The 23,217-nt window shown below is 34.5% G+C and overlaps 3 protein-coding genes across 3 annotated transcripts; 2 read left to right on the plus strand and 1 right to left on the minus strand.

Moving 5' to 3' along the window:
* Positions 1-3,494: 3,494 nt before the first annotated feature.
* Positions 3,495-5,852, plus strand: LOC106111853 (apolipoprotein D-like). The gene is made up of 5 exons (XM_013294009.1): positions 3,495-3,620; positions 4,299-4,456; positions 4,696-4,880; positions 4,968-5,215; positions 5,438-5,852. The coding sequence occupies exons 1-5, from the start codon at positions 3,546-3,548 to the stop codon at positions 5,660-5,662; spliced, it is 891 nt and encodes a 296-aa protein (XP_013149463.1). The 5' UTR covers positions 3,495-3,545; the 3' UTR covers positions 5,663-5,852.
* Positions 5,853-7,441: 1,589 nt separating this feature from the next.
* Positions 7,442-16,476, plus strand: LOC106111854 (apolipoprotein D-like). Its single transcript, XM_013294011.1, has 5 exons — positions 7,442-7,567; positions 14,841-14,969; positions 15,047-15,174; positions 15,366-15,556; positions 15,821-16,476. The coding sequence occupies exons 2-5, from the start codon at positions 14,841-14,843 to the stop codon at positions 15,967-15,969; spliced, it is 597 nt and encodes a 198-aa protein (XP_013149465.1). The 5' UTR covers positions 7,442-7,567; the 3' UTR covers positions 15,970-16,476.
* Positions 16,477-16,647: 171 nt separating this feature from the next.
* Positions 16,648-23,217, minus strand: LOC106111852. Its single transcript, XM_013294008.1, has 13 exons — positions 22,611-23,217; positions 22,381-22,544; positions 21,840-22,036; positions 21,655-21,769; positions 21,373-21,572; positions 21,035-21,288; positions 20,704-20,958; positions 20,328-20,472; positions 18,755-18,906; positions 18,496-18,675; positions 18,267-18,409; positions 17,883-18,104; positions 16,648-16,909 (listed from the first exon to the last, which is right to left on the minus strand). Exons 1-13 carry the CDS (start codon positions 22,894-22,896, stop codon positions 16,682-16,684), a joined length of 2,541 nt encoding a protein of 846 aa, XP_013149462.1. The 5' UTR covers positions 22,897-23,217; the 3' UTR covers positions 16,648-16,681.

Consider the following 23,217-nt stretch of genomic DNA (forward strand, 5'->3'; position numbering starts at 1 on the left):
AAGCATTCAAATATTCCTGTCTGGTTTGAAAATAAATGAAAAAAAATGTACAATTTGAACATATTTTTTGATTATACACAAATTACGGAACGCACAAAAACAAATGAAAATGCACAATACATCGGAACATTTCTGTCTAATACATGACGTTGTTAATTAAGATTAATTGTAAATAATTTAGTTTGTAAGCGTATGGTGAAAAAAAAGCTTAACTTAATCTTGTTGACCTTGAATATTGATTTTTCTGTTGATTGTAAATTAAAAAAAAAAGTATATTTTGTAAGTTTTCACATAGTGTACAATTTTTTTGTAGATATTGTTTAGATTATTAACATTCTGTAAAAAAATGTGTTCTTACTTTAGTAAATTAAAAATAATGAGAATATTTTAGTTACATAATTGGATGTTTTTATTTCCTACGCTCTCCTGGTTAAAAGTAAGAAATAAATCATTTATTAAAATACTAGTTGTTCCCTTGCGACTTCATCCGCAAAAAATTATGAAAATTTTATTTAATTACATGTATCAAATTATCAATTGCAAATGTCAAAATGACATGACATGATGACAAACCATGGCAACCTTGCTTCCTTGATGTTAGCAGCAACTTATGGTCTCTTTCCCACATAAGGGTTTTTATCCAAAATATTTACCCCCTAAGTTTAATGGCGTGAAAATATATAGCCTAAAGCGTGACGTAAGTGTAGGGCTTTTTATTAAAAAAAAGAATTACTCAAAAATATGCTGTAATTACTGATATCTTAGGCAACAAAGAAGTGTGTGTTTACGCTTTATTATAATAGTATAGACAACTGTGACAAAAGACGAGAGCCAAAAATACTTTGTCAATGCAAACCATTTATGATAGAAATTCCTTAAAATTCCTACATTTCAAAGAAATATAAAAGTCAGAAGGGATTATTACTTACCAATAGAACATTTATACATAAGGATATTAACTTTATTTCCATATGTAAAGAGGTTTAATGTGCATTAGAATGCGAGAGGCGCAGAACCGATTATCATGGCAATCTTTAGAGGAGACATTCGCCTAGCAGTGAGCGTGATAAGGCTGAAAGCACTACTATAATAAATAATGGTTTTTATAACTGCACCTTGATAGTTTGTAGTAGCAATTTTTAGGCACCAAAAAACACGAACTAAAAAAAAGTTACAAAAAAAGGAACACACCTCATGTTTATTTAAACTTGTATATTTACTTCACCATTGGCGATTAGTATTTAATGCCTACTCTCCTAATAAAGAAAAATCCGTAACTTTAAAAACATTTCATAGGCACTTCACAAAATGCTGCTAAGCCATAACTTACCTAAAGCAATTGTAAATTAATATGTCTTGTCGCAAATACTGACTGACAACTTTTTAAGTAACTCTTAACAAGTATTTTTAAATAAATACGATACATACATAAGAAACGATATATAGAAATCAAAACTTTTTTTACTAAATTAATAAAATAACGACTTAACTTACGTTTTGTAAGTTCAGTTACTTATGTAGTGGTCTGAATTCAATTATTATTAGTATTAATTAATATAATGATAGCTTTCGCCCGCGATTCCGTTCGCGTGCAGTTAATAAAATTAAATATCCTCATGTAGGCCTCTTCCAGACTATCTTCTACATCTATACTAAATGTCTCGGTTAAGAGACCCGTTCAAAAGTTTAGTTAACTCTAACAAACATCGAAACTTTCGCATTTATAATATTAGTAAGATCATGAAGCATTGACCTATTTATATAAATTTAAATGAAAAAAATAGTAACGCAAGCAAAAAGTGATTGATTGAAATTCAGTCCTATATGTCCAAGCGCGTTGAGAATGTTATGACAAACATGCTGCGAAGTGTAGAAGCTGTATATAGAATCGGTACAATATTTCATAACAAAATCATGACGACTCAAACAATCGGACAAGATCAATTTACAAAATTTCTTTGAGAATTAACGTTACATGATCAGTTCCTCCTTAGACGTTACCCAGTGAGTATTGACTGCATTTTTACATTTGTCGCTAAATCGTAATTATATTTAACTTTCTCAGTAATTTTCCAAGTGTCTCTCTGCATGAAATATTCAAAGGAATTCTATCCAATTTTTAAGTGGCAGGCATCAGCAACATTAGTTGCAGGAATTGGCCGGCACACTCGGTGTGAATATGAACACATAGAAGGCAGTTGTGAAGTGGAAATAATTTCACGTTTCGTTTGAAAAGCGTTCTATTTAATTTTCTTTCCCTTTTAGAAGTAGATTCGAAGGGAAAGTGGCTTTGACGAAGGTGGATGCTTAGGAACGGGATATATCTTCTTTTTGCGAGTCTCCTCCTCCGTCGATCGAAGATTCAACGCATCTGCTTACACGAATGCTTATTGGGCTGCGTTCCCTTCGCCATTTCGGCGTATATGGCGTAGATGGCCGCTTGCTAGTTTGCCACCTTATATTGTAAAAAAAAAGCAGTTGAATGTTACTTCGTTTACTTAATTTATAAAAAAATAAACACAATCGTCAATAGACTTGCGCGCTGTGAACACAAAATAAAAATAAAACAAAGCCCATTCAGTCTCCATACTTATACGCTGTTTAAAAATAGATGGAAAAGGTAGAAAATGAAAAACGAAGCTAAGTAACCGGTGCCGGCAGATGGCAGTCGTGTCTTTTTGCTACTCGACTTGTACCACTCTGGGAACATTCCACTGCCCATCTTTTGCTTGCGGTGCCATTGGCGTACTGGACGTTGTTAATAATGATGGTATTAAAAACATACGGTTTGTTTATATTTCTGTAATTAAAATGGCATACGTACGTATGATACTCTACCAGCTACGCAACTATCGTTTTACAGTTTTGTTTTTCTAAATAACAAAGCTCTTTAAGATGTATCGAAAATTATCGTCACTTTATACAGTTGTAATGGGCAAAGCAAACGGGATAACATTTATTAACATTACACAATTAATCGATAAAATATGCAAAACCATTTAGCTGCAGTCGATGTCCATGTAACTTATTTTTTCGCCATTTTTAGACCTCTAATATGGGATTAATCAGATAATTGCAGTGCGGGCTTCTGCGCTCCTTAAGCTAACAGTGTTGCTCAATAAATGTATTAAAAACTAAAACAATTTTGGTTACATTTTATGCTTTTTAAATTACGTTTTATACCTGAATTGCAAATTAAAAATAAGTACAAAGTAATAGTTTTGCTGGTTCATATTGTACATACAATATGAACCAACAAAAACTAGCCGCTCTATTACGAGCAAGCAACCATAAACGCGTTCCATAAAAAACATAAAATAAATTCGTTCCATTAAGGAACACGTCCTAAACCCAGTTCCTAACAAGGAGCAATGCAAAATTCATTGTCAACTAAAATAAATCGTTGGTATTACTAGATAAGTTGGTCCATTAGATGGTTTTTCATTCAGGACCGGTTCCCGGAATCGTGAGGGTTTAAAAGCGGGAGTTGGGAGTAGGCAAGGCATTCCCGTGTCGTCAGTCCCCCAGGTATCCTGCATCTAGTCATGTGGCGTTTGTTCTTCCTAATTGCTGCCGTCACGGCGCAGATCCCCTCGTTGGGATTCTGTCCTGATTATCAGGTGAGTTTATTTTGTTTATTAAAATAATAGGGATTACATTTTTTTATTCAATTTTCGTTGCTTTTTACGTTTTTAAACAAATGATTATTTTTCACTTTAAAGTTCCCGTTAATTTTTTTATTTCACAAACTTTTGTCGTCGTTTAATTCGTTTAATTATCATCGATCGTAGATTGATTATGAAGTTTTTATACCAACAAAGATAATTCTAATACAGTGGTATTGTAATTCTTCTGGGAAAAAATAGTTTATTCAGTAACCACTAGGTTTCATAGTATATCAAATTATGTTAACCACAAAACGCACTATAAAATATAAATTACTTTTTGATGCAGGTTGGTTATATTTATATCATAATTAATTTGCATAACAATCCAACATGACCTTGACCTACGAATTTGGGTCGCATCAGGTGTGCTATAGTAATTAGTAGGCGACGCGGACAGCAACCGGTCAGCTCGGTCATTGACACCAATGCAGACACTTTCGATTTCGACGAGACAGACACTTTAACTGTCGCTTGGTCTTTAGTCGGGTGTGGCGAATTTGATATGTTCTTTATTTTTCCCACACGTGATGTGCAAACACCAAGTTATTATTACTAAACTATCGTATCCAGTTTGGTGTATTTAAGGATTATTTTATACTTAAGCAATCTCAATAATGTTTTGTTCCACAGCCGATGGCAAACTTCAACATGAATCGGTTCCTGGGGACGTGGTACGAGGCGGAGCGTTACTTCACGATAAGCGAGTTGGGCAGCCGCTGTGTCACCACTAAATATGAAAGCACGCCCGAAGGTCGCATCCTCGTATCCAACGAGATCACCAACTCTATGTAAGTACATGAAGAAATGTAAACCTCGATATATCAATAGCAAGTAAGCAGAAAACAGTGACTTCTAAGGTAAAATTCATGAAGTTCATGGGAAAAACTATAGTTGTACGAAAGTGGGATGACTGGGGTCACCATAACTAGTAAAATTTTGAAAGGTCAACGATAAATGTTTTAGAAACTATTTTAATAATTCATCTTATTCGCTGTTCACGTTTTTTAATTTATTATTTTATACACAGGACGGGAATGAAGCGAGTGCTAGACGGTCACCTGCAGATGATAGGCCGCGAAGGCGAGGGTCGCATGATTGTGAAGTACGCCGCGCTGCCTGTGCCCTATGACACAGAGTTTAGTGTGCTTGACACTGACTATGACACGTACGCTGTCATGTGGTCCTGCAGTGGTATCGGCCCGGTTCATATCCGTAAGTACTGAGGCATATAATTTTCACATACTATACATAAATAAAACCATGTAAAACGTAATGTTACTTTACTTTAATCTGTTGCAGAAAACGCATGGGTACTAACTCGCGATAGGCTCGCACCTCAGTTAGTCTTGCAAAAAGCATACGCCGCTTTGGAGAAATTCAAAGTATCGAGAACATTCTTCGTGAAGACTAACCAAGAGGACTGCTACATCCTACCCGAACCGGCCGCATACTCCGAGTACTCCAAGGAAGCAGGGATTGAAGTATCTGGGAAGCACGCCAGTTTGGTTCCCATTTCCGCCGCTACTGAGGTCGAACCAGTTGTCGAGGTAACATTTAAAATATTTTAAGTAATCAATTTAACTCGAAGTGAAACAAAAAAAAATCTTTATAAAATCCAGAAAAGCTTATTAGTTGTAAAGTGAAAGTCATGTAAAATTGAACCATAGGTTATAGGTTTACGAAATATTTTTGTTGGCCACAATAAAATAGTACTAGAAATAAATATAACTGTAAAACACGAAAGTTTTAATTTCTACGTTTTTCAACAGAAAAAAGTAGAACCTGAAGTTAAGCCTGAAGTGCCTGAGGTTAAATCTGCTATCCCGGAAGTCATCGACGAGCCCCAACTTGTACCTGAATTAAAGGCAGCCGAAACTATGGCTAAGGAAGAGAAGACAGAAATGCCAGAACAAACTACTGAAGTCAAGAAAGAGATGCCAGAAATGAAAGAAGAACCGAAGGAAAAAGATCTTCCAGTTAAGCCGATACAATAACTTGTCCCACTAAGGGTAGTCCGCAAGTTGTACTTAGCTCAAATGATAGTGCGAAGCTTTCCAAAAGGCTTGTACCAAATAAAACCTTGCCGTGGGATTCGTGATGTTTTAATAGTGTTAGATTTTCAATAGTTATAATTAAATGTGACTTTTTCTTGTCAGACCAATTGTAATAAACGAATTAATAAAATGCATTTTTTTATTTCCATAAATAGTTATTAGATTAGGGTGATCGACCTTAATATAGACTGGGCGTAATAACTTAATTTTACAAGTTTTTACGTTTTTTTTTTTTGTAATATAATGCCGCCAGTATAAATAATTACAAAAGAAAAAGATGATATCTTTCCAAAACATTCTTTATTTATCTAAATTTACAAATTACATATTACGTTATTAATATTACATCTTTTTGTTAATTTTAAGTGTATAAAATATTATTACATCTCATAATAAAAAAGTATGGTAGTATCAAAGAAAAAGGTAATCATTTAAAAAAAACGGCAAAAGGCAAGGGTCTGATTATATTGGTCAGGCTGTTACTGTGCACCCACTCCCGGCCGCTATCCCACTACTGCCCGATACGGGGACTTTTGGCTGCTGGGTTTCCCCCCTGGCCCGGTTCGCCCCTCCTTAGTTAACCTGCAACCCCCAGACTCCTCCGGGGGTTCCATATCAATACCAGGCTTAGTGTGGACGTCCAGTCAACATGGGCCACACAGCACCAGGACTCCCGACCTCAAACCATCCTCCAAACCAGACCTCCGAGAAGCCGGATTACAGGAGACGCCACGCTCCCAGTCGACAAACACAACGAATTTTTAGTATAAGTAGTTCATAAAGTCGTGTCTTCAAAACCAGCAAAGTTATTTTTTTTATAATTTTTTTTAATTACAAATTGTTTTCCACTCCAGAAAACGATAAAATTTTAAGTTAAAAAATACATGTTTCTTACTGTATTTTTCAAAAAATTTGAATAAAATAATTTTCTAATAACTTAAATGAAGAAAGTGGTGCCCTCTAGATTACTCAAGTTGAACTATCTATAATCACAGCAACTAACAAGTACTACAGCGCTCTAAAGATGGCATTAGTGTCGTGTAAACTTTTTATTTTTTGTGAAATCTATGTGAAATAGAAACTGGATTGATGAGAAATAACATAACAATGTATTAAATTACTAAAACATACGGTATACTTATAGATGTCACGGCAAACTGAGCTGATTTATTTAGTTACTGTTACAGTCGATGGCATGACTCTCTTTCAATGTTTTATTTGACAAAGGCCCAACTTGCACATCAATCGATTCAAAGATTTATTATTTTAGAATAAGAATAGTATAAAAATAAACATAAGTCAGCGCTAAACGTAACATGTTTATTTTAAGATTTAGGTTAGAGAAATATTACACTATGATGAAGTTATTTTTTAAGTTTATATGAATTCTTGCTAAAAGACATCAACGACATGAGTTAAGTTACGTTTGTAATAATTTGTCTTTTTTGGGACCATAAAGTAGTAGGTCTCATCGTTGACTGATAAAGACTGATAAAGACTAAGAGACTGGTAAAAGTGTTATGTTATTCACTGGTATGAAATAATTGTTTGTAATTATGTATAAGAGTATGTACATTATATTATGTTGTGTTCTTCCCTAAACAAAGGTTACTATTTATTTTGTTATTGAATTTAAAAATGTGTATACTCTCATTTCATATGTAAATATATAGGCTTATTTAAAAAATAAACGAGTGTCATGGAATGCTTGCGTGCGTCTCGTGCATGGCGGCCCAGTCGACTGCTAACCGCAAAGTCTCGTAGACGCATCTATTGGATTAAAGCCTGCATATTTTTACTTCTTTAATGTTACCTGTGCTAAGTTCGTAGCCTTTTCAAATAAAGGTGAGTCTCTTAGTTTTTTTTTAATTAATATTAATATTAATATTAATATTAATTAAGTTAATAAAGTAACTTAAATAAAAACAAGATTTATTTTTATTTTCAAAAATAAATTAATCAATATTACTATCGAATATCAATTTTTTTTTAAATATTTCTTTTATTAATTTATAGCGTTCTCAAAATGGTGGAAATTTAAAATTACAAATAAAATATTTTATAAAGAAACGTAACTTACAAGTTAATATATTCTGTTAATATTTACAAACAAAAATTGACGTTAATGTCCTCTGACCAATGCCAAGACCTTGATAGTTGATGCTTTATTACCAGTGTAGTGAGACACGGTCACGGTAGAGTTGACATCATAGATTTCATTTACAAAATATCGAGAAAAATCTAAGATGCGATCCTATAAATATCCTTATATACATACCTAAGCAATATATACTTTTATGTACGGTTTGGGTGCTCGAAATAATCTTAATGTTTTCCTTCCTAACAGTCTTGATAACAAAAAACTTTGCTCTAGATAATTAATTTACGGCCCCAAACTACTTGATAGTATTTACCTTTAATGTGTTTTAAACGATGTGTTCTTTAGTAATCGGGTTAAATTTAGTTCACGTAATCGAACTCGTATGGAGACCGTAGAAGTAAAACGCTTAGATCTGATAACATAAATATAAATATATTACAGCGTTTACTCACATACCCAAAAAATTGTAACTTTTATGTTTAGAAGAAGCGCCATATGAGTTATCTATTATGATATTCTAATTTTTGAGTTCTTGGACTTTTTGTTATAACACGAATTAACATACTATTTACAAATACTATCCATTACGCTATTGTCAAAGCACTTATTTTATTTTGCATCCAGCAAAACAGCTATTTAGAAACTGAAATATTAATTAACATAGGTGAAACAGACAACCACGATAACATATGTTTAAAGTGACTCACAAATCTCACAGGATATTGTAAAACAAATTAAGCGACATTGAAGGACTATTCACATTAACATTTTATCCGGTAATAAAGTTTAAACTGTTTTGTAGTGAATTTCCTTAAAAATATAAGAAAATTCAGGTCAAATACATCGCTGAAACATTCACATCGTTTACTTGATTGTTTTCAAAAGAATACTGTTAGCAGATTTCTAAGAACAAGGTCGCTTTGCTCGAACTATTATGCTCCATTCATCGTAATTTTACATACATTTGCCACAACAGTTAGAGCACGCGCACACCTGAAACTAAACTATCGCACAACTGTTTAGTCTTACTTTGATTCTTATGGGATTAAACGGAGGGACACGAAGTGCAGTTTAGTTTCAGGTTTGCGCTCTCTTAAGTTAAGGCATTTCAAACACGTTACAATACATTTGTTAAATGTCTAGTGAAATAAATTTTATTTCCCATTATCTACAATTACAAGGAAGTTCCCAGTATGAAATTAATCATCGGTATATACTTCGTTACGTTGTACTATGTTAAGTTTTAATTTTTTTTACTTAATTACTGGTTGTTGCTGGCCATGAACATATGAAATTAATTATTATTGGGAGATTAATAATTTCAAGATATAACTAATTTTTCACAGACAAATTTATTATCCATCAATTGATTTGTTTAATTTTTGGGCAGGTCGTTAACTCAATTTTTTGACAGCAATAAAATTTATAATTATTTGACTAATTTTATACAATGATCTGTATTCTTTTTTATCAAACATCTGATTGTTTGAAATCTATTATACAAATTGATTTAAATTTTAGTTTTAATTGTACTAGATAAATCTCAATAGTTAATGTTACGGAGGAATTCATTTTTATCTAATAAGAAAATACGAAAATTTGTGCGTTAGTCTCTTAAGATAAATAAATATTTACTTATACTAAAATAATTTTAAATCTGTTTGTAGAGAATCAAACTTACGTCTTTAAGAACATGTTAATTACATTATATGTACGTGTTAATTGAATTCGCACAAACTTCAATATACTCTTGCAAAATAAACTATGATGTCATTCCAGGAAAACTTTTTGTTGGAACAAATTAAGCACTTAGTTGTTTTGTTTAAGAAAACCGAACGCTATATTAACACTAATAAACCGACATTTTTAAAAGATGCAAAAGAATAATACTTTTAATGTGATTCGAATTGTTTTGTATTAAATTATTCGATTACTCATTGTTAAAATTAACACACAAACAAATTAAACGCCTCGTCTGCCCTCGACATGTAAACCTTTTATTTCGAAGCTAATAATAAGTATAGGTATAAATTCTCTACTTCTCAATGGCTAGGATAATATATTAAAACAACATTAAGCGAGCGCACACCTTTGACTAAAATATCGTACAACTATTGCGCGATTGTCGATTGTTTCGCAGCCAATTCAATTGTTTAGTTGCACAACTAAAAATTGAGTAGTGTGTGCACCTTAAGCTAATAGGAATCAAAGCGAGACTAAACGGTTGTCCGTAATTTAATTTCAGGTGTTTTGATATTGGTTTTTGTAAATTCCATTTTGTCCGTTTATCGTGTAACTAGATATTAGTTATCTAAACAAACAAATGAGGAACTCCTTAAAATTCATTTACACTCGCAATACATTCCAAAATTATCGCAGCATTGAAGTTATTGACAGAGTTATGATAATAGGAAAATAAATAAAAGCGATTTTACTAGAATTGTATGTACGTTTTTTCGATGTAGGACTATTTCCAATAATCTTTAAAACGGTCCTTGATTCTTTATAGACTATTTTTTTTGGTTATCATGACCAGAAAAAATAGTAATTGATAAGTGCACATTCATTCTTTGCTATTTGAGCTACTTATAACCTTTACGGCTGCAAGGTTAAACCAATTTATCTTGTTATTGTATATACTTATGATTTAATCATACATTTGTTAAATACACAGTAAAAACTACTCTTGCAACAGTTAACAATAATCACACCTACAAAAAGATTAAGTAAACTTTTTATGTGAATCTTATATTCTAAAATATATTCAATGAAAATCTGCTCGCAACTTTAATACGAGATCCCATTTTTTTTTCTTTTTTTTTATAAAATAAGGTGAGCAAGCGGTCACCTAAATCCACCGAAATGGAAAGGGACCACTATCCATAAACATCCACAATTGCAGATGCATTGCCTACCCTAAATTGACAGAGGAGATGCACATAAAGAGGACATTTCCCCTTCCTATGCGTCTCCTCCACCGTCAAATTCACTTTTCCTCTCTATACTTTTCTCTTAAGAAGAGGGAGGAAAGGAAAAGGGACTAAATTAGGCCACCGGCACCACATTCGTCAGACGAAACGCGAAATTTCTTCCACCTCACGCCTGTTTTCTATGTGGTCGTGTTATTACACCAGGCGAGCCGGCCCATTCGTGCGAAGATGTTAAAGCGGGCTCTTCCACTGTTAAAAAAGTAGTTATTTCATTCTATAGAAAACTGTCATACACTATACTCGATAACTTAAAATATTTACCACTAAACTTGTAAAAACGATTTATGATTTCGTTTTGCCTTGAAAATATTTTTCGTTAAAGATAAAAGCACAAGATATACATTTAAATAAATTAAAGACCAACAAAGTTGAAGGTTTCATTTAATTAAAGTGTTTTGGTTACGTTAGTAATCTAGGTCATGCGTAATTAAAAAAAATCTATTTGAAATATTTAACAATCAATTTAAAAAAATATTGGAGTATAGAGCGTAGATTTGTTAATGAGTTTAGTGATATAACTCTATCGCCAAAATGATCTTAAAAAAATATGCAGTATAAATACCATCCATCATCATCATCATCTCCTTATCCTACTCCCGTAGGGTCATATATGCAGTATAAATAAAGGAATAAAAATTCTTTCCTAATACATTGCGATTTGTAGAATGTTGCTAGGCTTCATTTTATACCCCTTGTCACGAGCATCTCGCATGCATTACGTTTAAGCTTATTAATTAATTTCTTTGTGATTAAAACATACCACTATCGGGCTTCTTTTCCGTAACATTATTAACTTTCTCCTATTATATATTCTATACTATTATAATAAAGCGTTAACACACACTTCTTTACTGCCTAAGATGTCGGCAATTACAGCATATATTGAAAGATGTAATAAATATGTGCAAGAAGAGAGATAAGCTATACATTAATTGGAAAAAAGATGTGAATAACACTATTCTCAGTCAGGAATATAAAAATTATAGAAATAAAACTAATAAGTTTATTAATAAAACTAGAAACAAGTATTATCATCAAAAAATTAAAGAAAGCATTTCCAATCCAAGAATTACGTGGAGCATTGTAAACAAATTATGTGGTAAAATATGTGAAGGCATAGACGAAACTCTTGACAAAGCATTCAACTTAGGACACGTAAAAATCAATTCCATAGCTGATAATTTTGCAAACGAATTTGACAAAGGCGTGCAAAACATACTTCCAAAATGTAGTTCCAGCCTTTTATCATACGAATCATACTCAAAGAATCAAAATGTGACTTTTAGGTTCCAAAAAGCTAATAAAAAACAGGTTCTTAAATTAATAAACAATCTAAGTAATAAAAAGGCACCAGGTATCGACGGCATTCGACCAATTGACCTTAAAGTTATTTCAGACAAGATCACTAAAGTAATTGTAAAACTTATAAACACAAGTTTCGATACTGGTACCTTCCCGAGTGAACTTAAAATAGGTCTAATACGACCTATTTATAAAAGCGGGCGCCATAACGAATACTCAAACTATAGACCCATCACAATTCTTCCGTGTATCAATAAAGTCGTAGAAAAATTCGTATGTGACCAATTCCATAATTTTCTACAAAAAAACGACGTCATATCACAATATCAATACGGATTTCTGCCCAAAAAATCAACCACACAACTCCTATCAAAATTTACAGACGAAGTAAATATGCATCTAAACGATAAAAAACATGTTCTGGTTGTTTTCATAGACTTTAGCAAAGCGTTTGATTGCTTGAACCACAATTTTCTACTACAAAAACTCGAAAATACCGGATTTAGAGGGCCCACACTGAAATGGTGTACAGATTATATTAGTAACAGATTCTTTCAGGTAAAAATTCAACAAGCATTGAGCAAAAAAACAAAGGTAACAACTGGGACAGCACAAGGCTCAGTAATGGGTCCCCTCCATTATTTGACTTATGTAAACGAGCTAGATAACACAGTCGATAAGTGTGGTCTATATCAATACGCTGACGATACATGTCTCATCTCTGCAAATCATGACATAGAACAGGCCATCAAACACTTAAATGAAGACTTTCGAAACATACAAGCGTGGGCTCATGATCTCGGACTTGTGATAAACGCCAAAAAGACTAAAGTACTACATATTCACTCTAGTCATATCAAGTGTGAAAAGCCTATAGAAATACTAGCCCATAACCACGCATGTCTCCATCAACAAAACAAGTGTAAGTGCGAACCCGTAACTGCTGTCGAAAGCCACAAATATCTTGGCCTAACTATTGATCAAAGAATGAATTGGAAAAACCATGTTGATGAAGTATGTGACAGGTTGAGAGCAACGTTGGCTAAAATCACTTTAATTAGTGATAAAATACCGTACAAAGCACGTCTGAGCTTATATCATGCCTTAGGGGAGTCTATCATCTCGTATGGTTTAACAAGCTATGGCAGAACATTCCGGACATATCTGGACAAGATATATAAAATACAAATACGACTTTTAAAATGTATTGTTCCCCGACCCATTAAAGAAAAATACAAAGAAGACTACACAAAACTATTTCAATTCTGCAACGTTGTACCCGTACACGATAAAGTTAAGATATTGCTACTAGCGGAGCGCTTCACAGAAATAGAACAGGTGCAAGAACACATTCACAACACTAGATATAAGACACAGCAAAAATATTTGTTACCTAAAATAAATAACTATTACGGCAGTAGGATTAGCAAATATTATATATCTAAAATACTGAACTGCATACCCCTTGAAACAAGGAATTTACTTAATATTAGAAACATTAAAAACAAACTTAAACATCACTATTTACAATAAATAATAATAAACACAACAATACTGAAAAATGTTATTAATAAAAGGAAAAAAAAATAGTCAAATTAAAGAAAGAGTTAATTTAAATAAAATAAAATATAAAAAAAACTAACACTGAACGCAAGAAAAAAAATGTTATCCAACGATTACAAATAAAATCAATACACAATCATCAATAATCTATAATAATACAATACAGAGGAGAGAGTTGTATTTTTGTATTCAAGGAAAGAACTTGGGGGCTGGTGGGCCGATCTCAAAGGTTCTCTCACCGTTAAAGGGCTACTTTATTGGTGGGTAACTCATGAACTTTTACTGTTAATATTGTACCTAGTATATTGCATTGTTACTTTATTATTTAAACTTTATATTGTATCCTATAACTAACTTTTAATATAAATGTGAACTGTGCAGTGCCAATATAAACATTGTATGTTTAATGGCACCAAGTTGTGTTAACTATGTAAAAATGTTTTCGTTGAAATAAATTAAATAAAATAAAATAATTCTTCTTTTAATAAAAAGCCCTACGCTTACGTCACGCTTTAGGCTATATATTTTCACGCCATTAAACTTAGGGGGGCAAATATTTTGGATAAAATCCTTAATGTGGGAAAGGGACCATACGATACGAGCTGCCAACATCAAGAAGCAAGGTTGCCATAGTAAGGTAATTGGTATTTTGACATTTGCAATTGAGAATTTGACAACTGTAAACAATGAAATAAAATTTTTATAATTTCATGCTCATGAAGCCGCACTGGAACAGCTAGTCAATATATAAAATCATTCTACAATATCGAAAATGGCGCAAATTTTTAAAAAATAATTCCTCCATCGTATTTTTTTTGTCATTTCTCGCTCTATAATCTTTGCAAGGTTTCCATATTCCGGTTTATAGACTTCTGTGGCGGTTTTATGTTAGAGATGCAATTAAACCGGTTCCATTAATTGTATGTTACCGATAGATGATAACATTCATTGCGGATACTAGATAGTGGTCCCGCAAATGGCAACGCTATCTAAAAAGTACTTGAAGGTTTTAGTGAGGGAGTATAAGTCGATAAGCATCTATTAGTCATTAAAACTTTTTTATGTGTGGCGTAAAAAATATGTTCGGCTCCCGCAACCCTTTTTTTAAACAACATTTGCAAAATTCACTTAATGTTTCTCATATAAAACTTACGTTTTCCAGATGTCTGTACTGCGAGCGATTGCGGTGTTCCTATGCGGGTTCCTATCTTTGAGATTGTGCAGAGCACAGGTTGTTTTCCCCGGCACCTGCCCAGATGTTGAAGCGATGAAAAATTTTGACCGGGCACGGGTAAGTCATTTGGAGTACGAGATGATTTCTTTTATTTACTGGCAACCATTGGATGACAATAACTTTTCTTATTTCAGTACCTTGGGAGGTGGTACGAGGCAGAAAAATATTTTGCATTCTTCGAACTAGGTGGTCGATGCATTACCGCTGACTATGGATTTAAAGACGACTTGATTACTGTCACCAATAAGCAAATCAATAATATGTAAGTATTTCCCACATAACGTATTGTTTTAGTAATCAGAGTTTGTTTGTTTCTTATGTATCTATTTGTAAAAACACTTTTCATCATTATGTCACTAACTCGGTCCAAGAAAAAGGAATCACAAATTTTTACATGAAGGATCTCTTAAAAAATTACGACCATACATTCAACACCAAACTGTCTTCTTACAGCACAGGATCTATCAACCAAATCAAAGGATACGCGACTATAGAGAGCGGGGAGGCAGAGGAAGCAAAGCTCTCCGTCTACTTCCCGAAGATGCCGATCAACATCGCAGCACCCTACTGGGTCGTGGGCACCGACTACGATAGTTATTCCGTTGTATGGAGCTGCTATGAATTCGGAACATTATTTAACACACGTCAGTATCTAATTTGTAATTCTCAAATAGCGCCTGTTGGTGTTTAATAGCTATATATGCGTTAAGGTTTTTTGTGGCTATTAAGTTTCAATTGAAAGTAACTTATAATTTAATACCAAATGCAAGTTTTATCTAGTCATTGTCAAATGTAGTGGTATAGTGTAATCAATAATAACTGAAAATCATTAAAAGTGACATGATCTCGAAAGCTAACTTAACTTCCGTACTATTTTCGTATGCATAATAGTTATTGTAAAATTTCAGGAAACGCCTGGATATTGACAAGACAACGAAATCCACCAGAATCAGTACTAAAGAAGGCGTACAAAGTTATTGAAGACAACAAAATTGATCAGTCTTACTTCACGAAAACCGATCAGACAAACTGTACAGTTGTTGAAGACGAAGATTAAATTTTAGCAAGTAAATTATTTATGTTTCTATGTCAATAGTGCCTGACCGTAGCTTCTTATTGGCTTCAAACGGTGCTAGCATTTATTTTTATTATTGGGAATTTAACCGAAGCGTCGGTTTCTACTGGCGAAACATTCATACAAAACATAATTGTTTTGCAGTTTTTAAAGACAACGAATGTATTGTGCAGTGAAAACTCACGACTAAATGACACCATTATATACCTATGTATTTTTAATTATATAGTACTATGGTCTTTATAAAATACTGAAAATTTGGTAACTGAGATTGTGGTTATTAATGTATATTGTTTTAAATTTAAACAATATTAGTTACGTATAAAACAGATCGTGTCATATGTTTTAAAGAATTTTTGGTTTTATCGATGAATTAATGATAACTAAAGAAAAAGCCATACTATGAATTATCTGCAAAATATGTATTTTGTCGAACGAAGTAACACCATACACATTTCCCACTTTTAATAAATAATACGAAAGCCGCAATATTATTTTATTTTATCTACGTCATATATTTTAAACCACTCGTTTACAGGCTGTTTAAAACGTTATCTAAATTAAAATACCTTAATATTTTGCATCTTACTTTTATACCGACATTTTTACCGATCATATTTTTTAAAATTCCTTCGCAAAAATATTTGGCAAAGAAATTTCTTTACTTTTATCTCATGTAACAAAGATTGTACAACTAAGCGGGGTTACTGTCGTCGGAATGCCAACTTTTCCTGTGTTCTTTGGTTGCCTCGTCATACGTCGGCGGCGGTGGTGGCTGGCCTTTAGTCTTCGCTGGAGGCTTCGCCGCGTGGTCTTCCTCCGCCTCCTCGGGTATAGAGTCTCGACGCCGCGGGTCGTATTCAGCGAGGGTCGGCTGTGATATGTCATTGCGTTGTGTAAGCTTCGGTGCACTGTTGGCCAACTGAAATGTTACTCATTATTGAATAATAATTGGGGAATTGGTTTAAAGTTAGAATGGGACTCAATTTAGGCTGGAAATTGGTACACTAGGCTCCCCAAAAAGGTGTGCATAAATGTAACAAGACACTTATTGGAATCATAGACAATTACAGTACAGATTGTGAAGTTAGGGATTGTATTGCACTAAGGCACATGACGTCATCTACAATTATTGATATACACATTTAGATAAGAACCAATTTTTAATAAACGTAATAAATTTCAATTAATACGTCGCAGATAGAGTCGGCAAATAGAAATTAAGACTGAAGCCGTAAGCAAGGTTCCGTCGTATTTGTAATGGATTTTGTTCAACAAATACAACATTTGTTTCCTTACATTTGCTAGATACAATTGTTTGAAGTGGTATTTTTCACAGTGTAACTAAGTCTCATGTAAGCTATTTTTAAAGAAGAGTACGAATTAAACGAATTCAAAACAACTTAAATTGATCAATAAAGGTTAAAACAAAACTACTGAGTTTTTTAACAAAGTAACTAACTAGTCCACATTCGTAATACATACTTTCACCATCATCAACATCAATTTTTAGCAATCTTATCAAATAGGCATTACTGTGGATTAGATGTAATGACGACAAATGTTAACTTCCTCTGTACTATTCAAACTAAACTCTGATAAAACATTTTTTTCCTCTCACTGGCAGTTTCCAGTTTTATTAACAGGTGGTATGCTAAGCCTACCAATGCTTGGTTCGCACTAGGCCAGTGTAGTTTGTCAGTAGCGCTCCATAACTGGACTGACATGGATTGCAATGGCTCTTTGCAATCCATGCCAAGCCTGCAAGATTGTCTAGCTGTTTTTGCCAAGTGTGAATCGCGTACAATGATACGTCTCAGATAATAACCTAAGAATCGATGCGTTGACCGAATAATTAATATAAATGTCAACAATTTAATCTATTTACAACTAACCTTGTATGGGTTATGCGTGACTCTGATCTGATTCGACAACACCGGATTGGAAATGTGGCTCTTTCCATGTTGGTGAGTGATCTCCAGCGCCGAGCGCAGCAGGTCGACCTTCGACGCAGAGCCTTGCGGAGTCTTAGGCAGGATCTCGATGTTGCTGCAGCGTCGCTGGCTGCTGCTGCCGCTGCGGCTGCGGTAGAGCTCGTTTATATCACCTTGTGACAACTGCAAGAGAATGATAAAGCTATAAACAAATAATAAGTCGTAGGTTCAAACAGAGTTCCATTTGGGAGCTAAAAGATAAATTCCTAGCTTTAATACTTAAGCAGCGTTAATCTTTTAAACCATTAATATAATGATACAATATATTCAATGGATAAAACTTACTCTAGCGCGAGAGCTTCTAGGTAATGAGCGAAGAGAGCCCAAAGGATTAAAGCGAGTGATCATATGCAATCTCTCAAGGGACACCATCGTTTCGGCATCTTTCCTCAATGGTTCACCATTCAGTTTGTCTCCTTCGCCGCTGTCTACAGTACATTTAAATAAATTTCAGATTAAGTACACGAATGTTTATTTATGAATTACAGTATGCATGAGGATATAGAAACCTTACCTGTATCTTGCTCACAAACTTCTCTCATACCGGACATATTAATTTTCCTGAGCCAGAAATAATGCAGGGCGCCGTATAAAACCCCGCCTAGAAACGCTATCAAGCCCATGTAACGGAATGCCTCTCTTGTTCCGAGTGACGCTATTAGGAGACCACCTCCGAAACTGCCGCTGCCTCTACCTATCAAGATACAAAGATGTAATTAATTTACATTTCCGTAGTATTTATTTTTCTAGTCGAAGTAACATCTGTATTTTACCTAAACTGAAATGTGCCATTCCCAGCACACCAATGAGCGTAGCTAAGAGATTCTTGGGTGCGAGCATAGCGCAGTATGTGGCAGCCGCGACCCACATTAAATGCACTGATAGAGACTCCATTGCCTCGAACGGGAAACACCACCAAGAGTTCCTGTTAAATAATGTTTAATTTCCATTTTGATCCAACACTGAGTAGCTTCAAAAATACTAAGGATTGTTTGTTTAAGTTTCCTGTTTTTAATGATAACATAGAAGTGTGCTTTATTAGTATGTAGATTTTTTAGCTTTTACTGTCTTAGGAATACTTGATCGAGATTGACATAATTATTTATTAGAGCGGGCGTACACCTTTGACTAAACTATCGCAAATTGTCGTGCGACAGTCGATTGTTTCGCAGCCAATTTAACTGTGTAGTTCCACAACTAAAAATTGAGTAGTGTGGGCACCTCCACATAAGCTCATAGGAATTGAAGCGCAACTAAACAGTTATGCGATAGTTTAGTCAAAATGTGCACGCGCTCTTACTATACTTTTCTTTACACCTTTATTATCAAAATAATAGTTACTTCGAACGAACTAATGGCAATGTAACTTGCCACTAATGTTAAGAGGTCCGCCCACTGCGTATCATTGTGCTCATAAACTTGACAATGCCTTATCGTCACCGCACATTACCTCGCCAATACAAAACACACGGTAAAGGACAAAACCATTTCAGTGCACGCTATCTGGCTCTAAATTTATTGCACAGATTATATCATTTAACTGGCGCTTCCCTCTTAAAAAAATATAAGAAACGATGTATCATTTATACTAATATTATATGGAGGTACGTTTGTATTTTGAATGTATTGAAATAACTCAAAAAGTACTAGGCCGATTTCAGAAATTTTTTCACCATTAGAAAGCTACGTTAGCAGTGAGTAACATACTATAATTTTTATTATTTTATAATTTCACGTGAGCGAAGTTGCGAGCAACAGCTAGTTTCTTATACTCTTGTACGGAAAAACGTGTGTCATAAATAATTTAATGTAAATAAACAGTTTCATGTCGTTATTCCTGTACTATTTGATACTACCCAAATATGAGGCAGATGTGATAGACAGTAGACTACAGAATATTTAATCAATAACATAAATTATTGCATAAGATGCATTCATAAATACAAACAGTAAATACAAACCCGACAAGATCATGTTCCAATCGCAGTAACTGTAAAGAACATTGTGTTTCATATCTGATAACAAGGCGATTGTGATGTCATTAAATATTATATGATTGTGAAGGCAGTATTTAGACATATGCTTATTTATAACTTTATAACATAAATTTTCCTATTAACAGACAAAACAGAAGCTGATTACGTAAGTACGTATGTTGGGATAAGGTACTAATAATCGATTTTCAAAACCTATACGCCCAAATGATTTCTTCAATAACACTCTGGGGAAGAATATGATCGGAACCTCAGACTATATTAGCGGATAAACCGATTAGATTACATTCACAAATGCTAAAGACATTAACTTAAAGTTGAAAATTCTAGAATATACAAGTGATATACTTACTCAATAAATGAATAGCCGACCAGCCTGGCGGCGTGGGAAAAGAACGCGACGATGATGACGTTGACATGCCCAATGCGGGCGGTGATGGCGTCCGCGCCGTACAGGAACGGGATGCTGCTCAACGTGCCCACGGTCACGGTTATTCCTGGACATTAGACACTCATATAACGCACGGACAAACTAATCTATGTATCATCTTACTTAGTAATGTCTGTTATTTAAAATTTCAAAGTTTTGACATTAAAGATTATTTCTTACTTCAGTATGATTGGTCACTGAGAAATAATCTTAGTAATGGTTTCTGATACTAAATCAATATTAAGAGAGGCAATGAGTGTACGGAAATAAGCACAGAATGTATATTTTATATGCTTACCAAGTAAAAAATTCGGTGCGCCCAATTCTTTCAGATATAAAAATAAATAAGATTCAATGAAACCCCAAAAATTTCCCAAAGCGAACAGGAAAAATATGAACAAAATAATATGTGGCATTTTGATAATGTTCACTAAATCGTGTAATAAATTATCAGCAGGTAGCTTTGCACCGAGAGGCATTACAGCGACGGTTACCGCAGATATCAGAAGTAAAACATCGTAAGTGTAAAAAGCAGCCGAGTAGTCTGTGTGCCCTGCAACAGACCGATGTAAACATTCAATGTGCTGTATTGACATTAATGATAACGATTGTAAGATTCGACTACACACCGACTTGTTTGCTCCTCATATCTATAAGCATGCCCGTGATAGGAGAAAATATTGCCATTCCAATGCTAGAAAACAAACGTTCTCTGCCAAAATCGCCACCGTATTTCTGAATCATGGTCAAAGCTATAGGATCCATTATTGTGACACCGGCGGAGAGCATTATTGTACCCATAAACCTCAAGAGAAAATATATATAGAACGTTTTGTCGTCGCTCTCTTTATAATCCGGCGGACAAATTTCAGGACCACCTTTCCTATAATCAAAATATATTATATATCAAATACATATTTAATATAATAATCATATAAACAAAATATTATGATTACAATTTAAATACCTAAAATTACATTTCTGCACCATACAATCGGCTGAAAGTGTTTCAAGTCGTTGTTGCGACAGTTTAGTCATGTTGTGCAGCATAACAAGACCCCCGCATCTAAGATCCTCTTTATCGAGCGCAGTTATATTTACCCCTTGCGCTATTAATAGTTTCTCGCCGAATCTAGATCGGAAATCCGTTACTGTGTCATTATCATCCTGCAATAGAACCAATTCAATACAGGATTACAAGAATAAGCTAGTTTTTTTTTTATTAAATTAATATGTTTAAAATACGAACCCGCTCCATTTCTATTCCTAGTTGCTCTTTAGGTTCACCCAAATCATCGTGAACTTCAATTAAAAAGAAAGCAGCGTCATTGTAATCTTCATCGTCGTCTGTCATATTAAAGAAACTAAAAAAAAATATTAAAAAGTAAAGTAGAAATTAATTGTAAAGAAAATTGGTTGTCATTTAGCACTCACCTGGTGTTCGATAAGTTCGGTGGTTTGATCTTGTGACTTATATGGAAATCCAAATCATCTTGGTCATCTGAGGGATCATTAGTTGGACTCTCGGTGGGCCTCGACAGCATGCAGTGGTCCACACATCGGTCCAGCACGAAGTCCATTTGCTCGTCTTCATCAGGACATTCCCTGCTTGGGCACGGACTCCACCAAATCTTTAAAATCAATAAAAAAGATACACTTCAATGATTAAATGTATTTAAATTTTAACAACATTGTTCAATACATAGATCGAACGTTAGTATCCAAATAAGGATGCAAAATATCAACGATTATGCATTTAAGATTGCGGTACGCTGTCGCTTCATTTAATCTGCATAAATTTCTTGATTGTCTTAAGTAATTCAAAGAGTCGCGTTATGACACTAGTTAATCTACCCTGACGCCGGATGCAAACGATTTGCTCAAATTCTTAGAGGACGACTTAATTCAGAACAACGAAGCGAGAGCCAATTCTTTAATGGAGATTTTGAAACAAGTGTGACTGTAGTTAATATACCTCAACGCTCCGTTTGATGGGATGTCGCATGACGTACGCCGACGGCATGATCCCCGGCGTCTCTTGATGTGGTATCAACAACAATGAATGATGGAAAGCTGCGTTCAATATTAAAGCAGTGATCACCACCGGTTTGTATTCACCGAAACGATCCACTAGAAAACCTAAAAATAATTCGGCTAGTAGAGAAACACTCAGAGACCATAATCTGTGTCAGATTTATTACTTACCTGTTATGGGCGGACTAAGAAACGTTGTAAATGGTAACGCTAAATACACAAACGATATTTCGGGCACAGTTAGTCCTATGCTTTGCATGTGTATAGTCAAGTAAGGTAAAAGCGATGCGGTCGCTCCATACATCACAAATAATGTCACTTTTAACATAATTAAGTTGGGATTGATCCGCAACCCCAGAATGAACCGTCGGATGCATCCTATCGACTCGTCGTTCTCTTCGTCCATGTTTTGATCGTCCTCGCTGTATTTTTTGGAGTCTTCGTCAGATTTAGCCATGTCAGCGAGACTCACATGTTAATTGGTGACGAGTTGGTCCGCGGAGCTTATCTAATCGACTGGCGCTGGCGCACCGCTCGTCAGCGCAGCGCTGGAGGTGTGACGATTATTTACACGGGGATTAGGACCGCAGCGTCGGGAGAGCCGAGAAGGGTCCCGAGCTCCGAGCTCCCGGCCGACTGCGGTTGTCCAGCTCGTGGCGGACGCGACGGGCCAATTTACAAATAATAGCAAATTACCATCGTTTAAGAAGTGTCACGGCGATTGGTGGGGATGTTGGCTAAATCGGCTGGCGATTTGAAGACCTTGTGGATAATAGCT

Source organism: Papilio polytes, unplaced genomic scaffold (assembly GCF_000836215.1).
Source record: "Papilio polytes unplaced genomic scaffold, Ppol_1.0 DF824146.1, whole genome shotgun sequence".
NCBI lineage: Eukaryota > Metazoa > Arthropoda > Insecta > Lepidoptera > Papilionidae > Papilio > Papilio polytes.